The 15,087-nt window shown below is 33.4% G+C and overlaps 1 protein-coding gene across 4 annotated transcripts in view; it reads left to right on the top strand.

Moving 5' to 3' along the window:
• ADAMTS6 (ADAM metallopeptidase with thrombospondin type 1 motif 6) overlaps nucleotides 1-15,087 on the top strand; it is a 271,152-nt gene that overhangs the window by 161,236 nt on the left and 94,829 nt on the right. For 3 of the 4 annotated variants that reach the window (XR_005019513.1, XM_036849410.1, XM_036849411.1), the window contains exon 12: nucleotides 7,547-7,654. Coding sequence is in view for 3 of the 4 variants with exons in the window: in XM_036849410.1 (XP_036705305.1) it covers nucleotides 7,547-7,654 (108 nt within the window). In the remaining variant the exon portion in view is untranslated. The remainder of the gene's footprint in view (nucleotides 1-7,546; nucleotides 7,655-15,087) is intronic. The other variant, XM_036849413.1, reaches the window with a different exon arrangement.

The raw sequence follows: 15,087 nt of genomic DNA, 5'->3' as shown, positions 1-15,087 counted from the left end.
ATCCCACTACTGGGCATATACTCTGAGAAAACCATAATTCAAAAAGAGACATGTACCACAATGTTCATTGCAGCACTATTTACAATAGCCAGGACATGGAAGCAACCTAAGTGTCCATTGACAGATGAATGGATAAAGACGATGTGACACATATATATACAATGGAATATTCCTCAGCCATGAACAGAAACGAAATTGAGTTATTTGTAGTGAGGTGGATGGACCTAGAGTCTGTCATACAGAGTGAAGTAAGTCAGAAAGAGAAAAACAAATACTGTATGCTAACACATATAAATGGAATCCAAAAAAAAAAAAAGGTTCTGATGAACCTAGGGGTAGGGCAGGACTAAAGGCACAGACGTAGAGAATGGACTTGAGGACACAGTGAGGGGGAAGGGTAAGCTGGGATGAAGTGAGAGAGTAGCACTGACATATATACACTACCAAATGTAAAATAGCTAGCTAGTGGGAAGCAGCCGCATAGCACAGGGAGATCAGCTCCGTGACCACCTAGTGGGGAGGGATAGGGAGCGGGGGAGGGAGATGCAAGAGGGAGGGGATATGGGGATATATGTATACATATAGCTGATTCACTTTGTTATACAGCAGAAACTAACACAACATTGTAAAGCAATTATACTCCAATAAAGATGTTAAAAAAGAGAGAGAGAGAGAGAGAGGAGAGGACCTTTGTGAAGACCATGAGGCTGTGTATTTGAAGAGCTGAGAGAAGACCAATGAGGCCGAAGCTCTCAAAGCAAGCATCATATACCTGAGGCAAGAAAAGAGTAGGATCCAAATCAGACTTATAGGCCATGTTAAGAATTCTAGGTTTTTAAGAGCAAAGGAAAACTACTGAAAGATTTTTAATGAATGAAACCAAGAGAACTTATTGATGTGCAGAGAATCACGGAATTTCAAAGACACATTATCTTAGGAAACAAATATGATTTTGTAATCTGGGAAAATCATATTGGAAAATTGATGACTTTTGTAAAGTGATCTATGTCCTCTTCCCTTCCCTTTTCTCTTCCCCTCCAAAAACACCCTACACAGAGTACTAAAGCAACTCTGCCACTGATAATACTCCCTTATAGCAATGCCCTTGTTTTTCTAGGGAATTGCAGATTCACTCTTATTTTATGGGAGGGTGCTGCTCCATAATTTTATGAAATGAATGGAGGTGTTTATGTACAGAAGTATGTGGGCTCCATAATTTTGACTTTAATATTGCAGAATCCCAGTGTATTGTGGTGGAAACAGAACATACAAAAAGAAAATATGACATTGCTTTGGAAACTTTAAGACTTCTCATTCATTTTGAATCTTTCCAGGGGAAATGTGTTTGTGGCAAGTGCTCTATTTTACTTACAGATCATTAAACTTTTTAATGTTTTGCTTCTACATGCCTCAATTAAGTGATTAATGATAGAATAATCTATAAATGGCTAAGTGTACTATATTTGTTCCATACTTTAAGTTATGAGAGATTTTTAGGATCTAATATTAGACATGAAAGATCAAGGGAATATATATGTTTATATATAAAATTGGATTTATTAATTTATAGTAAGAAATATAGCCTCTGTTTATATTCAGTCAACTGTACCGAAATCTGAACATTTTATTACCTAAGGAAGTCTACCCAGTAGACAAATTTATTATCAAAAGTTGTTTGGTAAGCATAGAATTAAAATACAGGATAGTATAAATTTTTTTTTCTCCCTCTCCCTCCGTCTCTCCCTCTCCCTCACTCCCTCCCAGAGAGAGTATAAATTATTTTTATTTAACATGTTAATTAATATTAATAATAACATGTTAGTTTAATAAGCATGCCATCAAGCTGTGTCTGCCTGAAGTATAGCTCTTTGGAGTAAGGGTAACCTGCTAAAGATAAGATATTTGAGTTCTCTAATCAGGGTATTATCCCTGTGGAGTATACTCAAGACAGACCTCTTTTGTCTCTTAGACTCAGTTTTTAATGTTTTCATGCTTACTCCCTTTTGTTTATTATTTTATCACTATCAGCTAAGATTCAAGTAATTTTTGCTTTCTCATTGAGAATCATTCCAATAAAAATATTTTATTAGTCTTTTTAGGGTACTATTGACTACCTACCTAATTTTTTTCTTAAGAGATGCAGATAACTTGGGAGAGGATAATAGTGAAATACTTAGAAGTACATATAAGGGAAGTTTAAAGAAATTGAGTTTGAATAGCCTGTGAAAAAGAAAGCTAAATGTTGGCTTCAAAATCACTTTCAGGCTTTGGAACATTTATTATAGTTTGATTCCTGGTAACAAATTGTTCTCCTTCCCCACCAAGAGCATAAAACAACACAGTCGCCTTAATTTTTACAGCTGGAAGGTTGTAGATTAGGTAGTAGGAAGAATTTCAAGTTATTAAATATTGAAATTTTGTACTGAGGGAGATTGTAGAATCACTTTCCTTGAGGATTTTAAGTTGGCATAAATATTCTACAATATGGTTTGATGTGGGCTTAGGGAATAAAAGGTATGGAATTGTTTTAACACCTCAATATTCTTTTGGAGTCCAAACATATATATCAGGCATATACTTGACAAGAAGTTGACGTAATTTTTATTTTTCCTTGAATTTCAAGCCAAAATCATAGGTTCATAATCATTTGTGTTCTTAGAGATCAGTAGTTTTTACTCTGGGTTTGCTTCTTAGAAGTATTTTTTTAAAACAAGTTAATAATTTTTAACCCCTTCAAACTGATAATTAATTGTTTAATCTGCATTTCTAGATTAGTTTTTTGTTTATATATGTATATATGTGTGTGTATTTAATGTATATATAAAATACATATATGACAAAAAACATATATAGATATAATCTTTTTTTTTTTTTTTTTTTTGCCTTTTTTAGGATCTCTTGCACTTAAATTATCCACATAACAGGATTAACCTATTTAAAGCTGAAATAAGGGTGCATTATTTTCTTTCTTCAAGTGACTACTAAATACCTGGAGCCAGGCCACAGGGTCACCATATGTTGGTTTTCAATTTTCCTTTGTGTGATACAATGATAAGTAACCTTTCTAATCACTGATGCTCCTTCTTGACTTCTTCAGTGCTCTGCTCTCCCCCTGGGTCATCATGATCCTTTATTCCAAACAGCTGTGGAGAGATATTACCAATAGGATAATGAGGACAAAGAGAATATTTCATATCCAGAAGCAAGGACCCAAGATGGCCTAGGCTTTAGGGTTTCCCAAGGGCAGAAAATTTGTGTGTATATCTTTATTGATCTTTACAGTTGTTTAAAAAATTAAAAAACAAAAACCATCTAGCAATAAAAATGCCATTTTCTTTTCATATACTGTTTTACTTTCTTAATGATACAATAGTTGCGAAATGGTTTTGCGCTTTTATGATATCCCTTTCCCCCTTATGTAAACTGCAAATTTTAATTTTCCCAGGTAAATCAAAGGGCTTTTCTTCACATTTTTAGCATCATTTAATAGCTATAGTTACTTGAAAAGAATGGAAACATTATAAAAGATAATCCTAATTTCCTTTATTGTACTGAAAGGGTCTTTGACTGTAAAATAATCAATTATTCTATTCTGATCAAAGGAGCCCGAGTTCAGTTCTTTACAAAGTTATTTTCTGAATATCAGGTAAATTATTCTTCATTAGGTAATTACTTTAAAACCCTCTCTATATATTTTTAATTATGATTTATACTTGCTAATATTTTCTTTGTTATTAATGTTTGCAAACCGTGTCATTCATTTGAAAAATCAAATAGAATAGAAATCTGGGAGTTGATATTAAAATTTTAAATAAGCAGGAATGTTTTAAATGTCCTGTCTTTTGGAAGACCATGGAACACTTTTGAGGAGTATGTTAACAGTATCCGTAAGTGATGATGTTACATTTAGAAGTTCCAATAATAATAATGTATAAGTTGGTGCCTAAGCTCATATATTGAATGGATATATTATGAATTAGTACATAATAGTCTTAATTTGAGATATCGTCCTTTAAAATACGGGTAAAGGGTAGGAGGATATTACAAACATTTAGTGAGTTTTTTGTATTATATTAAAATACAAGTAAACCTTTACTAATCAGCCTTAATTGGCCAATGACTTTATTCAAGTTTGATACATTTAAAAGAAACTGAAAAGTAGCTTAATTGTGTGGAGATATTTTGGGCATTGATATCAGACAGCTGATTCAAATCCAGATGTAGTTAGGATTGAAGCAAATTGCTAAGTCTTTCTGAACCTAAGTTTCTCATGCTTTCTAAGATAAGAAGATTGTCATGATGCTTAAATGAGATACAAAGATGCCTAGCACAGTAGTTAACAGTATACCCTGAAAAAATGTTAGTTTCTTTCTTTTTTTCCTGCCGACAACATTGCTGCTAAGAGGTTATTTAGTGTATGCTGGAGTATCTCCAGTGATGGGAAATTTCAGTTTTATTTTATGATTGTTCAGGTCTGACTTTTGGAAGATTTTCTGTACATTGAACTGAAATCTGTATAGCCCCCAGCTTTTTTAAACCTTTTTTCCCCAGTTTTATTGAGAAATAATTGACATAGATCACTATATAAGTTTATGGTGTACAGCATGATGGTTTGATCAACCATGGTCTAGGATCTAGCAGTTTAGAGAAAGAAGGGTATTTCTGAAAGTATGAAATTGTTCTCAGATTCTTTCAGGAAGTGTACATCTTGCTCTCTCGGTAAGAAATAAAATTTTATTGTTTTTTGTCTTCCAAGAGAATATTTTTTATCTTGGGATTCTTAATTGGGGTATCAAAATCTTTCTTAACCAAGTTAATATTCTGAATGAGAGATCTATTTGAAAACTCTTCAGAGTCTTCTCCAAGACTAACTTAACATCTTGAGAGTGTTTCCCATCCTTAGATTTCTAGTCCCATACTTTAAACAACAATCTGTGAGAAGTTAATGCCCTAGCAGAATTCAGATCCCCGAGAGCCCACTAACATAATAAAATCTTTCAAAAGCAAGAATCAAACTTTCAAAATGTGTCATTCCCTGAAGGATAAGAGGGCTTTATCAGAGGACTGTATTGTGAATCTTGAGATTAAAGTTTTGGAAAGAGTATCTTGAGCACTTGCCATTTTGGGTAGAGATTTTCAAGGCATTTTTGGAAAATAGAGTTTCTATAACTTGACTAAATAGTATGTTTTCCTAATAGGTTCTATGAACATTGTCCTTTTCAATGATAGAATTTTCATTGCATGGTTCTGTCTAAAGAAACTTTAGGCTTCTTTTACTTCTGTCTAAAGTAATCATAAAATATCAAGAGGATGGTCCAGGATTATGGATAATTTTGTTAGCAATTTCCTAATACATTGTCCTAGCAGTGCGTCTCTGTTTTTGTGAACATATTTCTCTTTGAATATGAATATTTTTGACACATGGGATAATATTTTAAGAGCTTAAAATGGTAATCCTACTGCTTTTAAAATAAACTAAGAGAATATATTTAGGGACATATAGTAAGAAACCATCTCCTATAGAAAAGGAAGAATAAAGTAGTATAAATAACATTCTCTTTAAACAGAAACTGAAGCTTTGAAAGAAAGTAGAATTTGTAGTACCTTGGATTGTAAGAACAGGAAAGTTTTATCTTTATATTATGATCCACAGCACATGTTTTTCTTTTCTGATGTTTTAACTTTCTTCTAGCTCAGTAGTTCTCCACATGGAATTTAAAGTAGATGAATAAATTAGATATAATATATAAATTTTGAAAAGTATTTTAAAAGTCTAGTATAAATTTTATGTCTCTTTCTCTGCCTGGTGGAGTGGAGCACCCTAAAGAGGGGCCCATAAAGGTTCTTTCTTTTTGCTATACCCTGTGAGGCATCTCCATTTGTAGTAATGGTTAACCAGTGAATTCAATGTTACCGCTGTATTTCTGAATTGTGTTTATGTGACATAAGTTCTTTTTAAAAATTTTTAATTAAGATATAATTGACAAATAACATGTTAGTTTCAGTTGTGCAACATAATGATTCAGTATTTGTATATATTGCAAAATGGTCACAACAATAAATCTAGTTAATATCTATCACGATACACAGTTATAGACTTTTTTCTTGTGATATGTGACATAAGTTCTTACAATTATGTTTTGAGAAGAAAAGAGCAGTTGGGGAATAATAGCAATAGAATTGAATGTTATATATAAATGTATCTTTTTTTTTTTAAATTTATTTATTTATTTATTTATGGCTGTGTTGGGTCTTCGTTTCTGTGCGAGGGCTTTCTCTAGTTGTGGCAAGCGGGGGCCACTCTTCATCGCGGTGCGCGCGCCACGCCTCTCACTATCGCGGCCTCTCTTGTTGCGGAGCACAGGCCCAGACGCGCAGGCTCAGTAATTGTGGCTCACGGGCCCAGTTGCTCCGCGGCACGTGGGATCTTCCCAGACCAGGGCTCGAACCCGTGTCCCCTGCATTGGCAGGCAGATTCTCAACCACTGCGCCACCAGGGAAGCCCCTATAAATGTATCTTTACATTCAAGATTAATATATTTTTTATTGCAAATATATATTTTTTACTTAATGGTTCCATTTTAAATTAAAAACCTTTAATATCAGTAATGATGCTAGTCGACGATCATATATAACAATAAACTGAAAAATTTGAGTATTTTCTTCAAAGCAATCTGTGTTTTGGCTGTTCAAAGACTTTACGTTGGGATATGTTGGACAGCTTATTTTAAAATCTGATAGATTAATATAAGTGTGAACAAAATGAGGTATTTTATATTGCCAACATTACAATAAGTGTAGTTCTCCCATGGTGAGGTGGGATAATGAGAAATCATAATAAAGAAGACAAGACAGCACCAAATAACATCTGAAATATATCAGTTATGGAAATGGCACATAGATAGCAGCATTTGTTCAAAACCAAATTTCCCTTTCATGAAAGTGGGCTACATTGATGAACTGCAAATAACATTGCTAGATTGTTCTTTAGGCATTTATGAATTTTATAACATATATATATATTATATATTATATAATTATAATTTTATAATGGACTTTCTGTCCATTCCCATAGTCTCTCTCTTTCTCTCTTTTTAAAAAATACACTTTATTTGAATATTTCAGTAGGACTAGGAAATCACCTACTTGGCCACTCTATTAGTAATTGGAAAGTTTGTGCTATTGTATGTTTTGGGGAGTAATAAACATATATTTCCTTTCTACATATTCATTCTTTCTCACTACTCTTCTCTGTTAATGAAATTTCTGCACATTATTTTAAAAAGATTCTAATCAGTATTAAAAACTAAGATATACTTTATCCACTGAAATAAGAATTATAAAGACAAATATTAAAATGATTTTGTGAAATGAGTAACCTACCTTCCAGAGGGACCACCTCCAAAATCCTCATCTCTGATGCTTCAACACCAGCAAGAGATGAGTGATGCTTAGTATTGCTTATATACTATGGGTATTTTTATGGAATAGTGGACATGATTTTAGTCTCTACTTCTGATCAACTTGCTTTTGCCTTCTTTCCTAGGAAGTGTGTAGAGAGCTCTGGTGTCTCAGCAAAAGCAACCGCTGTGTCACCAACAGTATTCCCGCAGCTGAGGGAACACTCTGTCAAACTGGGAATATTGAAAAGGGGGTAAGCTCAAATGATTCATTAGCTATTTAACATGTAGACTAAACTGATAAATTTCTGGTGTTGATATTCAGCCACTAGGAAATCATGCATACTAATTAAAATGTGCTTGAGAAAATAATAAATTCCTAGCCTAATGAATTATCTTGATATCTGCAAATATGCATTGTTTAGGAAAGTATAATGAGCATTTTCTGGGTCAGTTTCACCTTTCTATATGTATACGTTTGAGTTACATTTGCACAAAAACGTTCAACAACAATCTTATTTAATAGAGTCTGTTTAGTCATATGTCTGTTTTTTTTCTGACAGTATCCAAGAAAATTATGTGATCCTAAAATAGATTTTATAACTATGGTCTAATGAGTCACTTTTAAATTGCAATGTGAGAGAAAGATCTAGTAGTAGAAGAATAGTTAATTTATTGAGCATAGAAATTGTTGCTAAATAATTTTCAGTTTCATCAGCCTAGTTTTCAAAAACTATAATTATTAAGAATTGTTCAAACAGATAAGAATATTTTAGGGTATTCCTGAAATTCTTTAGGAATTGCTATATATGTGGATTCTAAAATTTATTGCTATGGCCTGAATTTACAACAATAACGACACTGTCATCTGTTCTCAGTTCTGACTTCTTCCATGTTAGTTGGGCTAGTTTCAAAAAAGATTACACTGAATTCAGCTTGCAATCTGACGTTTAAATAAAAAGAATGAAAGCTTTTGGGCAGCTGTCACAGTTTATTAATCCTTGCTGACGGCTTCATTCAGGACCCATGACCTAGTGCCATGTTGATGGCTTTTCCATGCTGAGTTTGGAAATGTTGGTAAATTATGCTAAATGTATGAATTGATAGGGTCATTTTTTAAAGATTAAGGATCTTTTTTTGAAACTTTTGTAAGTAGCCAATAAAAATACAGAGACCTTCACACACTACCAAAAATTCCTTGCTTTTTTTCATGGATATAATAGAAAATATTAGGAACTGCATTCTTGAAACAACAATCTGGGTTTATTTTGGAACCAACAATTCTTGTCAACGACAAGTAGCAATTTTTTTTTTTTTTTTTTTTTACAAGTAGCAATTTACATCAATCTGTACTTAGAAGAAATACACAACTGTAAGGGGAAAGTCACAGTGAGAATCTGGTTCTTTATTTGCCACTGATTGATTATTATTATTGTGATGTATACCAGTCGGCCACTGTTTCTATTTGCCTGTAATAATACTATTACTAGGCCTGATGGACCTTTTTATTTTACTTTATTGTTTAACCCAATGCACAAAGAACTCATTCTTTTAAACCTAGAGCTCTCCTGAAAGCATTGTATAAACTATATAATCACTCTAAATAGGTAAACAACAAGTAGTGGCTATCTGAGAACACAGAACTCAACTCAGTCATCTTTATGGTAAACACATATTTAATATCTTATCATTTGTGCTTAATGGCAGGACTCTGGAATGTCATATCTTACAGCTTATGTGCGTATATTTGACAGAGATGATATTTACATGCCAATTACAATTTTGAAGGCTGCTTAGAAAATGCTCAAAATAATATCAAAGCTAACAGTATCGAATTTAAATTTAGATAAGCGAATAGAAGGGAAATATAATTACTTCTAAGCATAAATAAGAATAAGCACAGACAAGAGAAAGTGAATAAAATGGGGCAGAAATGTATATCATTTCTAAAGATTCACTTTCTTAATCTAGGCTAATGGTTGTCAACTTTTTGATCCTTAAACCCTTTATTCAAATGCATTCTACATAGTCCTGAGATATACATTTGAAAAAAATGGAAAAGCTCAGGTTAAAAGAACCCCTTGGCTGCCTCCTTACCCTGTCCTTAGAATCTTGTCAGCTTCCAGAGTACCTTGGCACAGCATCTTGGGCTCCATGAAAATCTATTTAAGAACTTGGAAGCGTAGCAAAGTTTGTATACCAAGAGGTCATTAATATTCACAACATTAGAGTGTAGTTTCGTAAAGGCAATACATTGGATTTCATCATCTCAAATTAATCTACGAAACAAATCTTAGCCATTCTTCCAGAGGCATGGAAGGTCTGTAGACAGCTTTAGGTATAGCACTAGGAGGTTTTTAAATGAATGAATAAATGAAAATAACAAATACACATGCAGACTCCTAGAAAGAAAAAGGACAGAGTACTAGGAGAAGACACTCAAAATATCCCTATCATTAACTTTGAATTTATAAAAAGGCTTTTAAAGAACTAGATCAACTTACATTTTTAAGGGAAAAAGAATACAAAGAACTATTCACGTGAGCTGAGCACTTCATTATTTTTAACTTATTTTTTAACTAACTGCATATGCCGTGTTATCTATTCATGAATCTTCGTTGTTGTTGCTTTTTTCCTTAAGAGAGAAGCATGTTTACTATTGACAAATGCGGATTTTCCTCTTAAGGCTATACCTATTTGGATATTAAACAAGAGCCCAGAATTTTGACTCAAACCAAAACAGTCATGCAAACACTTAATGACAAAATTAAAGTGAAATTTTCAGTTGGTCTGGTCAACTTTGTGTGGCTAGTCTGTGTTCTTTCCATCTATAAATAGTTGACATTATCAGTAATAATGATGATAATATAATGAATAGTTTTATTTTTTATTAAATTTATTTATTTTATTTATTTATTTTTGGCTGCATTGGGTCTTCGTTGCTGCGCACAGGCTTTCTGTAGTTGGGCGAGCTGGGGATACTCTTCGTTGCGGTGCGTGGACTTCTCACTGCAGTGGCTTCTCTTGTTGCGGAGCATGGGCTCTAGGCACGTGGGCTTCTGTAGTTGTGGCGCACAGGCTCAGTAGTTGTGGCTTGTGGGCTCTAGAGCGCAGGCTCAGTAGTTGTGGCACACGGGCTTATTTGCTCCGCGGAATGTAGGATCTTCCTAGACCAGGGCTCGAAACCGTGTCCCCTGCATTGGCAGGCAGACTCTTAACCACTGTGCCACCAGTGAAGTCCCATGATATTGAATAGTTTTATACTTACACTATGCCAGGCGCATATTTGTTCGGTTTACTACTGACAAAAATTCTATAAGGTGGGTACTGTTTTAACTCCATTTTACAGATGAAGAAAGTGAGACTTGAAAGCCTAGGATTACATAACAATTTAATAATAGAGCTGAGATTCCAGCCTGAGTCTTTCTGATTCCAAAGAGGAAAACTTTACCCCTCTATACTGCCTCTGATTATACTTTACTTTCAGATGGGAAATTGTGTAGAATAAAAAGCAGATTTTCATTGTCACAGGAATAGTGAGTCACTGAGCCTGAGATGGGTTTACAATATGTTTTACCCTTTATTACTAAGTGTATTTTTCATTTGTTTACCTGTAACAGTTTGTTACCTCTGGAATCACAATAAAAAAGGCACCCAGACAGAACACTGAGCTAAGAATATATGATAGTGTTAAAATTGGCAAAATAATGAATCTCCACTTTAAAATGAGAGAAAATCTATTTCTACATATTTCATAGAGATATTGTGAGGATGGAATGAGATAATATCTCAGTGAGCTTTTTGTTGCCTTCCTCAGAGGGAAGGTGTTAATTTATATTACTAGAGCATCATCATTACTTTTCATTATTATGTGCCAGCCTTAGATGATGGTGGGCAGAAAATTCTTTGCCAGACTGTTTTAACTGGCAGTAATGAGCATAACAGACCATAAGCATGAGTTTGTGTGTCTCAGAAGCATGAATGGTATATCCACGACCTCTGATCTTAACTCTGAATTTCAAAACTACTCTCATCAGAAGGAACAAGAAAGAACCTACATCCTGTCTAGCCAGCAGGATAAAACCAAAGCTGCTCATAGCTTTTTGAATAAATCTTTTTTTAAAAGGTTGGGGGGAGGGGAGAAATATGGCTCAAGTGATAGCATAGACATATCCAGAGGACTGGATCCACAATGATCTCGTCAAACTCTGGCTGCAAAAGATATGGGATCTTTGCCCGGGGGCGCAGTTCCACAAATGTTCCATGTAAGTATGGGAACTGTTCCATGCACATTTAGCAGATGGAGTAAGAAATATGGCCAAAAAATTAAAAACTGATCTTTGCGTGAGTCCTGGGGGGTCTGACATCGCTATTACAGCCATTGGATGTTTGCCTGAATAAGCCATTCAAGGACTGAATAAGAACCATATGGTCTGAATGGATGTGCTCAGGGACAGTAGCATTAACCAAAGGAGGAAATTTGATGAGCCCAGACAGTGCGCTGGTACTGTGTGTCCATGGGTCACGCTTCTACAAATCAATCAATGTAACTTTCAGCCAAAAGAACTTTTCTTAGACGTGGCATCAACAATAGCCCTTTGGACAGAAATCGGAGGGATGCCATATTTGATGAAATGGTAAACAAAGATCTACACTATAAAAACTCTGATAGCAGTGTTGGCATTATTACTGAACAGGATATTAAGGATAATCAAAACCCAGTCCTTGCAAGCTCTGATGGTGACCACAAAGAAGGTTTCAAATACTTGGTTTATTGCCAAGAGATTGATTTAATGATTCTACAAGCCCCAATTAGAGACATAACCCAGCATTTGGGCTTACATATACATGACATTGATTCCTAATATTTTTGCATGGGAAACACAGGGCTGGATTAGAATAGGATTATTACATGCCCTTCTAAAGCACTGGATATATAATAGGACATTTGCAGCCTTAGATCTTAATTCACTTAAAGTAGAATGTAATATGTTTTGACTGAGTCCCAAACTATAAACGCAAGAAGTGAAGAAAGAATGACTCTTCCAGTTGCTCTAGAAATTTAAATAGTATGGGATGACAAGTTCTGATTTAGAATTTAGGCTGAAATAAAATTTAGCATTCCCGCACCTGCAGAGCAGAAAGATAAGGCTTTTAATAGCACTGTGCTCCAACTCTCAGCTTTTCTGATTTAGGAAGAATGTTGTATATTGAATCACCAATATCACTTCCTTTAAAATCTTAGGATTTCCTTAGAGATATCTTATTCCAGATGCTGGCTAGACCCAGTGCTGGCTGTGGTACAAGATCTACCATAATCACATCCTAAAATATATCTAGTTTTAAAAAAATTATTTTAAAATACTGTATATATACTCATTTTGAAATTTTCCTTTGTAGAATTCTGACAAATTTTCAAAGTTAGATTTTTTGATTTATAATATATCTTGCTTAAGACAATTCCCTGATGGAGATCGTGAAATTCAGTGGCCTAACAGAAAGAGATGTTGTTTAATGATGAATACGTGTTTCTTAAGAAAATAAGTGTTTCACTAGATATATCATCTTTCTAGATAGTTTTAAAGACATATTTCTTTTATTTAGAAGGAATGTGAAAAACAAGAATGAGCAATATGAGATTTTATTTTTGAATGTGATAGTTTCACTTCTTTCACCTTTCTGAATCTGGTTAAACACACCTGAATTAGCAAAAAGAAAGCCAGATTTATCCAATTTATCTGGATAATTTAGGCTATAGTAATATGACTGATATTTAGAATAGTCCAAAATCACTAGATTGGATATAACCCTTGGGAATAAAGATTAAAAACTAGCTTCCATCTGAATATTGAACTCTTCTAGTTTAAGACATGAAGTAAAATTCTATGCCTATGGAAATAGAGCTTTTACAGTTTTAGCACCTTTAGTTTAAAAAAAAAAAAAAAAAAGGATAAAAATAGGAAATACAAAACTCAAAATTCTCACCTTTAATGTGCTTGTAGGATTTGTAAACTTGAATCTACTTTATTTGGTGTAATCCAATTATATTAATTATGACTTACATTAAAATCTTAGTATGTATTAGTTAATATAGTCATCTAGAAAATTAGCTCAAATAACTTGATTCACTTGAAGTTCCCTATAGGTTTCTTAAAAAACTTATTAAGTTAAATAAGTTTCTTCTGTTAAAATCATGTACTACATCAAAATACTTAATACTACCAGAAGGAGAATTAGCAAAAATTCCAAGGAGATCCTTTCCTATAAACACAAGGTGAGGGGAAAGCACAAAAGAACATTTTGCTAGAGAACAAAATTAAACAAGTCGTTTGATAGATTTTTAACTTCTTTGAGGGTATGTCTGTATAGAACTAATTTCTATAGTCATCCTAATCCAAATCATATTATAATCAAAAACTAAAGTTAGTCCCCATTTTGTAGTCAGGGAAACTAAAGAAAAGAAACAAATGACTTGCTCTGGACCAAAGAAAGATATTGCTAGAATGAGAGCTCAAGTTTGTAACACAGGATACCCACAGACTGAAGTCATCCCCACATAGACTGAGTTGTTAATTAGTTGTTAAACTAGACACTAGTCTCTTGTCAACTGCTAAATGACTGATACTTATATTATTATTATGAATTCTTCATTCTTTACCCATTAATCTATGTTATTTAACTTCCTGATATAATTGTCTATTATAACTCTATGGAATAGATATAATCAATAGCATAAATTTATGCAGTAAAAGGTTTTAGCAAACCACTTATAGAATACTGCTGCTGTGTAGATATTAAGTAATGGTAAGAACTGAGGAACATTTTACAAACTGAATATTTGTATTTATCTTTTACCTTCAGAATAAGTTTTAAAAGGAAAACAAGAGAATTTATGTGACTCTTTCCCTGTGCTACATTTTGTGTGCATCTAGGACACATGTAAAACAATATTATTAAATACTTTAGAATCTACAACTTTCAGTGTTTTTGTGGCCTTCACAATTTCGTCCCCTGAAAAATACAAAAAGTGGGATTTTTTTCCTCTGCTAATTATAAGAATACTCAAGGAGGTATGAAATAACATGTGGTTGTATACTTGCAGCTAAGTGGGTTTTTTAAAAAATCTCTAGTGTTATTTTGTATTTTATGTAGTAAAAACAGTTCAGTAAAATATGCTAATGTATTCTTTAATGTCTTCAAATATGTAATCCTACACATCCAATCGATTTTTTTTTCCACTGTTTTTTTGTGCGTATTTGGACAGCTAATCCTTTTCTGCCAGTAAGTGACCTTGGGCAAGTCAACCTCCTTCAGGTTCTGGTTTCCTAATGTGAAAAAATGAAGTGCTTAGACCACATGAATTCTAAAGGCTCTTTGAGCTTTAAGTGCAGCTCTGTGATTATATAAAATAAATGTAAAATCAAATTTTATTGTTATTTGAAATCAGTAATACTAAGTTTCCAACTTGAAGAAAATAGGCAAATTTTAAGATTTGGAATTTTTTAGTATTAAGTGTCATTAATTGAAACCACAGGAAAAAACAGTAATTGCTGGTTAATACTACATTGCTCAGTTACTCTCATAGGTGCAGGCATAAATATTCTTACACATAGCTACTTGTAATAACAAAAATGTAAAACTGGAGATTATTTGGTCCACTGTTGTGACTTTTATATAGACGAAAATC

Source organism: Balaenoptera musculus, chromosome 3 (genome assembly GCF_009873245.2).
Source record: "Balaenoptera musculus isolate JJ_BM4_2016_0621 chromosome 3, mBalMus1.pri.v3, whole genome shotgun sequence".
Lineage (NCBI taxonomy): Eukaryota > Metazoa > Chordata > Mammalia > Artiodactyla > Balaenopteridae > Balaenoptera > Balaenoptera musculus.
This window is presented reverse-complemented; position numbering and strand designations above follow the sequence as displayed.